Source organism: Tarenaya hassleriana, unplaced genomic scaffold (genome assembly GCF_000463585.1).
Source record: "Tarenaya hassleriana unplaced genomic scaffold, ASM46358v1 Cleome26, whole genome shotgun sequence".
NCBI classification, from domain to species: Eukaryota; Viridiplantae; Streptophyta; class Magnoliopsida; order Brassicales; family Cleomaceae; genus Tarenaya; species Tarenaya hassleriana.
This window is the reverse complement of record NW_010965869.1, coordinates 315,588-327,385: the sequence shown is the minus strand read 5'-3', so window position 1 is coordinate 327,385 and position 11,798 is coordinate 315,588. Positions and strand designations below refer to the sequence as shown.

General features: G+C 37.8%; 1 protein-coding gene across 4 annotated transcripts; it reads right to left on the bottom strand.

Moving 5' to 3' along the window:
- Positions 1-1,792: 1,792 nt before the first annotated feature.
- Positions 1,793-8,975, bottom strand: LOC104816731 (paired amphipathic helix protein Sin3-like 5). Of its 4 annotated transcripts, none has more exons than XM_010545661.2 (20): positions 8,642-8,969; positions 8,346-8,486; positions 7,856-8,017; positions 7,592-7,772; positions 7,394-7,492; positions 7,114-7,281; positions 6,711-6,816; positions 6,216-6,484; positions 5,958-6,112; positions 5,541-5,668; positions 5,196-5,450; positions 4,338-4,852; positions 3,545-4,132; positions 3,361-3,452; positions 3,144-3,282; positions 2,874-3,026; positions 2,604-2,764; positions 2,412-2,523; positions 2,140-2,326; positions 1,793-2,017 (listed from the first exon to the last, which is right to left on the bottom strand). In XM_010545661.2, the coding sequence occupies exons 2-19, from the start codon at positions 8,417-8,419 to the stop codon at positions 2,150-2,152; spliced, it is 3,534 nt and encodes a 1,177-aa protein (XP_010543963.1). In that variant the 5' UTR covers positions 8,420-8,486; positions 8,642-8,969; the 3' UTR covers positions 1,793-2,017; positions 2,140-2,149. The 4 variants fall into 4 exon arrangements, 3 of the variants coding, with proteins under 3 accessions (XP_010543963.1, XP_010543964.1, XP_010543965.1); XM_010545662.2 differs by having other exon boundaries at positions 6,711-6,813; XM_010545663.1 differs by lacking the exon at positions 8,642-8,969 and having other exon boundaries at positions 7,856-8,027; positions 8,346-8,437.
- Between the last annotated feature and the right edge of the window lie 2,823 nt (positions 8,976-11,798).

Sequence of the window (11,798 nt, the reverse complement as noted above, 5' to 3'; positions counted from 1 at the left end):
CTCACTAACACAAAAACTCTTTTAGTAAAATATGCTTTGCTTTCCGTGAGAACTGATATGCACTTGCTCTCTCCTTTATATAGGCTCCTCTAGTTCGCCTTAGATCTCCACGAATTGATTTGATAGACTCTTCCTTGATTCTCTTTGATTTCTTCTTTATCTCCAAGATCTCATCTTTATCTCTTGTTTGACTCTATCTCTTCAGCCTTTGACCTTATCTCCAAGATCTTATCTTTATCTCAAATCTCCTCAAATATTCTTGGCTTTGATTCTATCTTCATCTCTTCAAGTCAAATCCAAACTTCGTGGCTATATCTCTTCAGATTGCTTTTCATAAAATCTCTCCAAGTGGTTGTCATTGAGTCCATCTCAATCTGTCTTTGACTTTTACTCAAACTCTCTAGATTTACCTCAAAATATTTCGAGTTGTATCTCGCCGGATTTCTCTCCTGAACCTGCATTATCCACTTAACAACCAAAACAATACATGTGCAAATAATTGCACTAACAGCGGGGATAAGACAGGGGGATAAAAAAAAAAAGAGGCAAAAGGGTATTTACATCGGTGCCTAATCCTTTCGTGTACACGTTTGTGCTGCCAGGATCAGACATGCAGTGACCATGGTACCTGTATTTGTATATGTGTCCATCTCCAGAATCTGTAAATAAGAGAAGATGAGATACCAAAGGAGGAACCTGAGCTCCGACGATTCCATGACCACCGTAAAACGACGCGTCCTTTTGTAGAAGTGCATTCACCCACCTCCTCCCTGTGAGCTAAGCGAAAACCTCGAGGAGAGCCCCTTCGCGGCCAGTGAATGTGTAGTGGTCGCGATACGTAGTGATGATGGCGTCCTTCTTCGTGATCGCAGCTTCCATGTCGACGGTGACGACTTCATTGCCGTCGTATAGATGGTAAAACCCTTGGATTAGCTTTGCCTTGAGTCGGCGGCGATCTTCTTCATCCGCCGCATTAGCGCCATGTCGCGGAAGAAGGAGAGAATCTCCTTCGACGAGGTCTCAACGGCGCAATGCGTGATGACGAGTGACAAATGTGAGCGGTGAAGGTGAGGGAGGTCTCAATAGTTATCGGAGTAGTGTCCGTAGAGATCAGACAACGGAGGACAATCACGGGGGAGAGCGAACGATAAAGACCATTGGATGGGGGATGAGAGGCGTGATAGAGCCATCTCCACTGTTGATTCAGAGTTTTCCCAGGTCAATTTGTTGCTCTTTGATAGGGTATTATTCAAAATACTTTCTTTTTACTAAAACTGCTTTTGCACACACATACCATCTTGCAGATGTGACAACGTGAATCATAATTATAATATGGTCATACGGTGATTATATTGGTTATAACGTTAAATTTATGACAATCACATCAAATTATTATGATCACACTTTAAATATCACAAATCGCTTGGTGTGAACACCATACATTTAACGTTATGACCAATATGATTATCATATGACCATATTGTTATTCTGATGAAATGATCACATTTGGAGTAGAGTACGTGTAAAAGTAGATTTAGTAAAAGGGTTAATTTGGATATTTGCTTCGTTGAAGGAGTGGAAGGGAGAGAGACGTCTTGGTGAAGATGAGGAAAAGCCAAAGCAAATAATTAATCTTTTTTTCCTAAAAAAAACAGTATTTTGCCTCCTGAATGAGCTGCTCCATGGAAGAGAGGGTTTGGAATCTCCGACTCCGCAACCGACGTCGCAAACGCAGTTTTTTTGCGGTCGAAACTAAGAAGGCAAAGGCGAGTATTTGTCACAGAGAGATCCATTACAAGAACACACAGTGGAAAGAATGGATTACGGAATCTCCAGAGTTTAGTATTTGTCACTAGAAATGTTAAAACTATACACCAAAATAAATGGCTCCAATGCATATATATATATATAATTATGAATCTCTTGAGCCATTATGATCCAAGAAGCACTTCAAGACTTCTGCTCTCCTCTCTCTGTGTGGTGTTATAAGCCAAAATCTCACCAGAAACTTGGGAACCTGAAAAACAAAATCTCATATGAATGAAGTACTCTGGATTAAGAGCGTAAGACTCGAGTTATTTGCCACTTGGCCTCGGGTTTCTCGTGGGAGATATAAAACGAGCTAAAGGGCACGAGTACTTGGGCTTTTTCAAGGCAAGGCAAGCATTCTGCAGTTGAGCAATATGTGAAAATGAGCTATTCTTCTCAGTCGGGTGATTTCACTGTTACTTGATGTCTTCATCTCCTTAAGACACGTCCCATCCGGGTTTGGTTTTCTTCTTTTGCCTCTGTATATAAGATCTTCCGTGTCTGGTACATACCTTATCTGTAACCCAAGAAAACTCGGAAATTATTACCATACATTGAAGTAAAAAAAGCATAAAGCACTGAGATAAGTTCACAAACCATACCTTGGAAGAACTGCAAGTTATCCTACACTCCATCTCATTAATAATCTTCACTCCTTCCATTGCCAGAGAAATTCCGGAAGATCCACCTTTACCAATTAGTTTCTGTTTGTTCCTGTGAAGGGCATCCACAAGTAAATGTTACTCATCCACAGTGGAAATGGAAAATACATTCTGTAACGCTTTATTTATTACCTCTTCAGAAATAGTCCGGACTTCTCTTCTTCAGAAACAAGTGAGAGCAAGTCATTCTGCAGATAATGTGCAAAACCTGGCTCTAAGGTTACAGCCGTAACTTCAGGCCTATCGTGACCACCGTTCATAAGCTGAATCGAGAGGCAATTTTGTCTCGATGACTGCATTCAGATTCAAATGCATCGTTGAGATTAAAGAACCTGAATCGACAGATTCGTAGCGAACAAAAGAATATGTATATAAGTGACTGCAAGATGAAGGGAGACTAACATTTTCAATTCGGTATATGTTCTGATCATGGAGGATAGTACGGGCATTCTCATGGTAAACTACATCAAAGAATCTCCCGGGCATTCTATAATTCTCGTATGTGTACAACTGCAGAAGCTTGGTGTCTGTCTCATCGGTGGCAACTGCATGAAGCTGTCGCATAGAACAATCACCCGATGATCAGGAAAGAAAAGCAAAAGGTGCAGGGCCAAGCGAGAGTAAAGAGAGGACATAACCCGGAAGGTAAGGAAGAACATCCAGAAGCTTTACATGCTTAACAAACTTCTGAACAAGTTTGTCCAGTGTGAAAAGGACATATGATTGAGATCCGATAATAGTTCGGCATTCATCCTCAAACTTCGTATTATCGCTAGATCCGTCGAGTAAGCTATAGAGGGCATCCATGAACCTAGAAATATTATGCGTCCAAAAATTTAGTTCTGAATCTTCTCACTCCAAAAGCACTCCACTTTAAAAGATAAATCACCTGGAATAAGCATCGGAAGGAGTTGTGTTATCCGGGGCCTTCCATTTCTTTTCCGAGTGTACCTTCGCTGATTGTATTCTCTCGTACAACATCTGAAGAAAAAAAACAGCAGAAAGTCATGAGGATTGAAGACAAATACCATCTTAGGGAAATCAAAGAGTGTTTAGTTTCATGTGGTCCTCACTTGATGAAGCCTAAAAAGCACATAGAAGGAATCATTTGCATAAAATAACTGAGAATCACTTCGGGAGTTGCTTTCACTATCTTGCAATTCCGTAGAAACATGTTTTGCAAGGGGCTTCACAGGTCTGAGAAACCGATCTGAAAATTTGCACGGTGGGTCATCTTCACCGTCATGGGAATTAGTCCCCTCAACAGCTTCGTTTTCACTTTCACACACATTATCATGTTCATCTCGGTTCATACCTACTATATGCTCTTCAGGGGAAGAATCTTCGCCAACCAACTTAGTTGCATTCTTATTATCTTCCGATGACTTATGAGTAATACCGTTGTTCTCATCGGAACCTACTTCAAATCTTTGATGGTATTTATTGCATTGTGCATAGTCAATTACTTTCTGCATCGGCTCTAGACTACTCTCTCCATAAACCTCAAAACTGTCGCGCTCAAAACTATCAGCAGGAGATAATTCACCCTCTTCCCGCTCAACCTTGTGCTCTCTCGCTGGTGCTTCATTAAGCCTGTGATTTTTTAGGCCTTCTGTTATTGGATCATCTCTGGAGGAAACCGGATTTGAAGACTGGCCATCCTGAAGAACCATGAACAAATAATAGTCACTTCTTAGTAGGACTGACTATATCTTGATTGCCCCATCAAGGTCAAATTTGATATCCATACACGCTATATCTCATTTTACTACATTTTAGTAAACAATGTCACCATGACTTCATATTTAGAAGATGCTTTGGCTACATTATTAACTCACTAAGGAGAGGAGCAGGTGACAAAAGTACCTCATTAGTCATAACTGCATCACTCTGAACCTTATCTTGCTGAGTAACTTCTCCTATAGGGGCCATGACATCTCGATCAAGATAGCCCTGTTTCAGTGTTAGACTTTCTTTGTTTGACTCCCTTGGAGATGTTGAATGTTTAGAATATTTCGCAGAAGAACTTTCATGAAGGTTACCCTCCTTCAGCCTTGCACATGGATCATGGCTTTCTAGGTTTTGTTCTTTTGACTCGACAGCAGCAGTGACACTGTCATTAACTCGAGGCCTCGAAGGAATACCAAACATAGGCTCCAAGAATGTTATCCATATTTTCATTACTTTATCTGACTGTTCAGAAGCACATATCTCCTCACAGTAATAATTGATTAGCTGATATAGGTCTTCATGAATTTGTGGATCAGAATAACTGAACTCCAGGTCTGGAGTAAGAGAAGACTTAGTCGCAGCTGTAAAAGTATGAAGCAGATCATCTTTATACTTCTTCTCATTGATATCTTTTATCTCTGCCACTAAACCTGCATTTGAGGAAATGAATGTAGTAGCTCTGGAAATAAGAAAACTTTTAGCTGATGCACTCTCAGAATCCTCACCCCCAAATTTGAAACACAGACAACCTTCTCGCACATTCGATACTTCATCCTCTTTTCCAAAGAGCATAATTAAGCCTCTAAAATTAAGCAAGTGTTTTCTTCACTCAAGATAGAGAAAGAAACTGGTAATAGCTAGCGAATGCGATGTCCGATAAAATTTCATGATGAGCTAAACAAACATCCATAGTTATCATCAAACTTAAAAATAGGTTGAAGATCTTTCACACAGAGAACTTGTACTTCAAGGTCAGGGATCTCAAAAACGTACCTTTTGTACTCAGATTCTTAGAATCCTGCTGCTTGAAATAGAAACTACGATGATCAAGAGATTTGTGGTGATTCTTAGCGTAAACGTCAGCCCATACTTTCCTGAAATCAAAACGACACCTTGCCCATTCTTCTTGCTTCTGCTTCAAACGAGTTAGTATCACAGGCAAAGCAACATGAGCGTTCTTCTTTAAAAAGTCCATGACATCAAGTCCGTAGTCACCATATAACCGCTCAATACATCTCAGGTTCAGAGCTACAAATACAGCCATGTGGAAAGACATTAGTCTAAATAAAAGGTGAATAGACATATGATAACTACAGTTCTTCAAGAGTAACAGTTCACCTGTTAAATGTTCTCTGATGCATATGGGAGTCTCTGTAGAGATTGTGTTGTCATTGATCTTCAATATAAGTGCTTCCACGCGCTTGATGGCTGCATTGACAGACTCTAGCAACATGTCCAGCTCAAACCTGAAAGCACGTTAGGCAATGTTATTGAAGCTGAAAACCCCCAAAAATTATGTTACCATAAAGGAAACGCCATCTCCACGTACAATTTAACTTCAACACTAAGAGAAATTTGAAAGAAAAATCTCAACTTGATAGAAGTAAGATGACCAGGAACACATACCAATAAAACACAGAGGAGATCAAAGATGTTAAAATTTACACTAGAATGACAATATAAGACCTATTATTCTGGGTATGTTTAAATTTACAGATGAACGTCGCAATCTGTATTTAAAACAGAAGATTCTACCTGTCATCCTCACATCGAAAGAGGCTTTCTTCATACTGGTTTTTCCGCATATGTTTAAACGAGTAATCCTCACTCCCTGAGGTGACAGATACCCAACGATCATTAAGTACCTCATCACCAATTTCATTCCTGTGGCTTGGAATCTGAACGGGATACTGCACGAGAAAAGGACCAATTATATGAGTCGAATGGCAATATAATGCCACAGTAAATTGTCATGCGGTGGAAGAATATCATATAGAAGAAAGAGGCACTCACAGTATCTGGCAAGAGCCTATAACTGGGAGTACATTGTGCACAGTCCGAGAGATCAAGTTCATTTATTGGTTTTGCCACATGCTTGCTAGTAGATATTGGAATTTTGTGGCTTCCAATGTCTTTACTGCCAGAAGCTGCACTTCTTTCAGTTTCTTGATGCCCATTGTCAAGACCCCTTTCTTGGTGTCCATTATTTTCATAATCTTGAATCCCTCCATTGTCGTCAGCCTTCAAAGTCCTAGACCATTGTCCTTCATTGACATGGGATTCTGCAAATATGAACAAAGTGATCCATATATCCAAACAAAAGCCAATCACTTAAAACATGAACAGAGGTCAGACTGACCAGGATCTAGATGAGGATAGGCTCAAATATACAAAGCAATTATTCTTTTACATCAAAGTAATTTGGATACCGACAGAAGACAGGTATTCCCAAAGTTGAAACATAGGAGTGTTATGAACAAAAATGAAATAGGACATCCAACTACTTACTTGCCAGAGAATTACCCGAGCACGCCACAATGTTCTCATCACCTGCTTCTCCTTGATCAGAGTGTTCTGAATAATCTTCAACCTTATGCAATGGTCTTATTTTCTGCTGCATGTTAAAGTATGCATCAACATCTCACTCAGAACTTTTATTCATCGAGTTCCCTACAACCTTTCTTTTCTCTTGCATCGTGCTGCTGTTGGTTGCATCATAATGCCTATATTTCTCTTTTCCTCAAGGTATCAGAACACTACCACAGTCTACACAAAGATGTCAATACGGGTTTTCTACTTAGGATGTACATGACAATGCAAGCTTTCCAGAATGAACATTCGTAATATGATTATCATATTAACTAACAGGTAAAAAATGCCAATGCCTTTTAGAAAGATAAACAAGGGAAACCTTATCATAATGATTTTGATGCATGGTGGGCATAGCAGAACTCTGATCACGCGGTGCTGCATTCCTTCCAGAAAGAGAAAATAAAGTAGAAGTAGATCCTGAAGAATCGGGTAAAAAATGCGCAAACTCCTCAAGCAGATCTTCATGGTCCTGGAATAATATGGTAACCTACATAAAATATTATAATCAGAGAAACTTATCAATAAGATGGTTCCACCAAAAGATTTTGTGAGGCAGAAAGGCTGAGTAAATCAAAATCTCTGAATTTACAATAAACAACCTCTTGATAGACCTCAGAAATGGACTTGCTTTCCTTTCTATACAGGTTCAAGATGTCTAGAAATGATTTATATGAACGGTCATCATCTTGGAACCTTGCCTGCAGGAGTAAAGGTCAAGTGATAATGTGATATTATGACATAAAAGTCAAGGTCCTTCACACTTCATCTACAACATCAAATATGACATATGTATGTACCTTGATCTTGGTAACAAAATTAATAGCTTCTCCAAAATCTGCCGGTTTCTTACGTCGTTCATCATCAAGCGGAAGGGTTATTTCATAACCCTTGGGCAAGAAGGTATTAAAACCTAAAAGCAGTTCCTGATAACCCTTGAACAAATCCTTCACTCTTGCTATAACACCATGAGTGTCAATCCTACAACCAACATAAGATATCATGAATTTACACATCCACAACAAATACCGAGAAACTATAGAAGGAAGAGTGCAAAAACACACCTTTGTGCTTTGAAGTCCTTCATGACTTCGAGAAAGGTGTCGTATTTCTCTTTCTTGTCATGAAACTTGTCCTTAACAGCTTTGAGATACGATAGAGCATCACTTGTAGTCAGCTTTCCCATATTTCCTCCTGCCCCACCCATTGTCTGAGGCTGCCCATTGCTGCATTGCTCTAACATACATTAAGTTCTTCTGAACATTTAGTGCTTGCATGGGTACTGGAAATCAAACTATTGCCCCCTTATCAACCAACAATCTCAGAATCACTATGCTAATTCTACACACATCCAACACCAAGTAAATTATGCTTAACTTATAAAGAAAACCCACTAAAATGCACTACCTCCTTCAAGGTTCAAAACAGCTGAACAATTCTACACATGCCAGTAAATTCAACCATATTGAAAGGAGAAATTTCTTTTTTTCCTTTTTCGGTTTCCGACACAGGAGAAATCGGACACAAGCCAAAGAGCATAAAAGAGAAGCTTACGTTTCTCCTCGAGATGAAACCGCAGGCCTCGGAATCTTTGCTGCCATGTAAACCTCGTCTCTACCTCTCTTCATCGTCCTTACCCTTTTATTTCCCGGAAAAGAAAAATTCTGTCTTCGGCAGCAAAATAAGCTCGGAACCCTGAGAATCATCGAGGGTCCAAAAAAGTTACTAAAATTTTAACGAAATTTACAACTGAACAAACAAATCCCAGATCTAACACCAAGAAAATCGAAAAAAAAAATAAAGGAAACGAACGAGAAAACAACAGAAGAAGAGAGTTTGAATCTTCGAACCTTGTAGACCGGATCACATTACTCGACGATCCAAAGCGAACTTCACAGTTTTTTCAGAATGAAATAAAACGCGACAAGGAGGAGTTTTCGCCGGAGAAGATAGGAGAGGCGCCGGAGTGTTCACCGGAGAAAGAGAGAAGAATCTCCACAGAGAAAGCTTCGCTCTTGTAGCCACCGGAAGAAAACAAAATCAAAAGCTAAAAAAGAAAAATTACGATATGTCGCTCTCTCCCTTCCTCGTGTATGAGATACCAATGGTTTGGCAGCCAAAGAGGTTAAACGCGATGCTCGAGCAACAAAGAGAATAGAGAGAGGAGAGAGTGTATATATGTGGATGCATATACACGCATGTATATATGTGAAATGTAGTTATGTATGTAAGTGTATACATATATATATATATATATATACAGCAAACCTTCTGGGTCAAAGGGAGGGTACGGATGGCAAATTTCCTGGTCACAATTAGGGTTTTTTAAATTTTCAATTCTAAGATTTTGTAAAAACCACCTTTGTGGCTTTGTGTATGCAATGCAAGCGGCAAACTCTTTTATGGTATTCTTGTGGATTTAATTTGTTCGTATGACTATGTGAAACCTGTTCCTATACAAGTTTGTATTAAAATTTTAGTTGTAAGAATACATATCATTTTTTTGTCGTAGTAAAAAAACAAGAAAATAGAAAAAATATAAATGAAATATTTCATATAAATATTTATGTGGTTTGAATTTGTAAGTTTATGTTTTCTTATGTCTGTTTATATTCATTTTCATCCAAAAAGATAAAATCATAATTTGGTTAAAAAAAAGTATGATAACAACTAAAATGAATCCTATAGTAAACAAAACCAAAAAATACCCTAAACTTATAAAAAAGGAGATCCAATTAAAACTTCAACTACTTATAAAACCAAAAAAACCATTATTTTCTAAAAAATCGTCTAAAAATCCACTCACCTTTTTAAATTTGTCCATTTTTAACTTTGATTAAAAAATATATTTATAATTGTAATTATGATATTTTAACTTTTTTTATTTTAACTTTTTATAATAAAAAAACTCTAATTCTAAATTATAGAAACTAGACTTTCTACGCATCTTTCTACCTATTCCACAGCAAGAGTTTTTCTCCGACTAAATTCCTTTCATAAATCAATACTAAACCTAAATTTCATTTCGAATAGATTTCTTTTAACAAATTCTTTTGTCAACCCATTTGTATACAAATCCAGAAACAAAAATGACAAATCGACAAAAGCTTCTTATTTGAAGAGGTCCGCACAATTTAGATTTAAGGTAATTCAAATTCATCTTGTATTCTATTTGAATCATTATCTGCAAGTAATCTAATTTTTTTAGGGTTTCAAAATATGAATTTTCTGCAAAAAGTCTACAACAAATCCAAAATATGTATCTTTTTGTATGTGTATGTGGTTGATAAATTGCGGTTGTAATTTGATCGTTTTCCTCTATAGTTTCAGTGATATTGGTGAAGTTACCAATCATGTTCTTTCTTCGTTGATGAATATAATGGAGAAAGTGATGATGATGTGAGTGATGAAAGTGATTTAGTAATGAAGAAAATGATGACATGGATAGAGATTTCATCAATGCAGAGGTTACAGATACAAATATGAAATCTTTGTTTGGAGATATTATATTTCATCAGTCATGTAACGAAGATGTTGGAAACTTCAACAATAGCATTTCTTTTTCAAGGAAAGCTAAGGAGAAATCCAAGTTTAAAACCGAAAGAAATGATAACTAGAATCAAAGACGAATACCAAATGGTAATTTTCGAGGCTTTGGGAACGTTGGAAATTCAAAATTCTAATCCGAGATCAACTATAGAAATTGAGACGGTACTATAACTACCAATTGGTGAACAACGTTTTCGTCGATTGTATGTATGTTTTGAAGCCTTACGAAGCTCGTGGTTGCAAAATTGCCGATTTATTGTTGGATTAGATGGTCGTTTCTTGAAATGAGATATAAAAATGCAATTACTAGAATCATATAGTAGAGATGGAGATAATAAGATTTTTTCGATTGTGTGGGTTGTCGTACAAATAGAAAATAGAGAGAAATAGGAATGGGGTCGTCACAAAGCTTAAAATAGATTGTGATTTAATGATGGTGTCAGATTGACCATAATTTCCGATAAACAAAAAGTATTTTTTAATTATGATAATATGAGAAACATAAATTTATATATGATAGTTTTCTCAATTTTTTTTTTTTTGAGAACTATACTTTTTACTCAATTAATTTGAAAGGTTTGGTGAATGTTGGTTTAGTGCTCTATAATGTACTGTTTATGAGCTTTGTTCAGATACATTCGATGTATTGATACTTTCTATGTTTTATGAGAGTATTTGATTCATTACATGTTCTTGCATGCTAGATCTGTTATGAAATCCATGTATCATTATGAATGATACTAAACTCCCTAGTCTTGTGTCGTTATGGGAATAACGACATAATAAGACTAGTATGATGTGTGATTGATGATCACATAGATGATCATAGGTATTGGATACGATCACAATCGTAGGTATTCGTTGGAGAACGGAATACTGGATTGACCCGCATGAGATTGTCACATGGACTAGCGTCATGACTTGAATCTCATATGGCGGTTCCATGATTGGATCCTAAGACCTGAGATATCTACGGAATCCAACATGAGGAATTGCGTGCCTTGAATACGTCAAACGTCCTGCATAACAGGAGGACTATAAAGGCGTGAATCAGGTACGAAACAAATCATGTACTGGATTATAGATAGTCAAGATGGGATTTGTACCTCTCATAAAAGAGAGAGATATCGCTGGGCCCCCCGTGTGAGCGAGACTGTAGAAATGTGTGACCGCACTATAGACGAACGTCGTCTATTTCAGACAGTCGAACTCAGTGAACGAGAAAGCAGTCGAATCAGATAAGGTGGCTTGTCCATGCCTTATGTTCGACATATGATATCATGATACAAAAGGATCATCAACCGGAACCATCACTGACGTTCGTAAGATCACGAACAAACTCTATTCGAGATAGGTAGTCAAGTGTCTTGCTAGAGACCGCCTATGACTTGTGTAACCGAAATAAGGATTTCGGGTGATACTGCTATGTCGAATGAGCCTACAGGATCACACACGCAG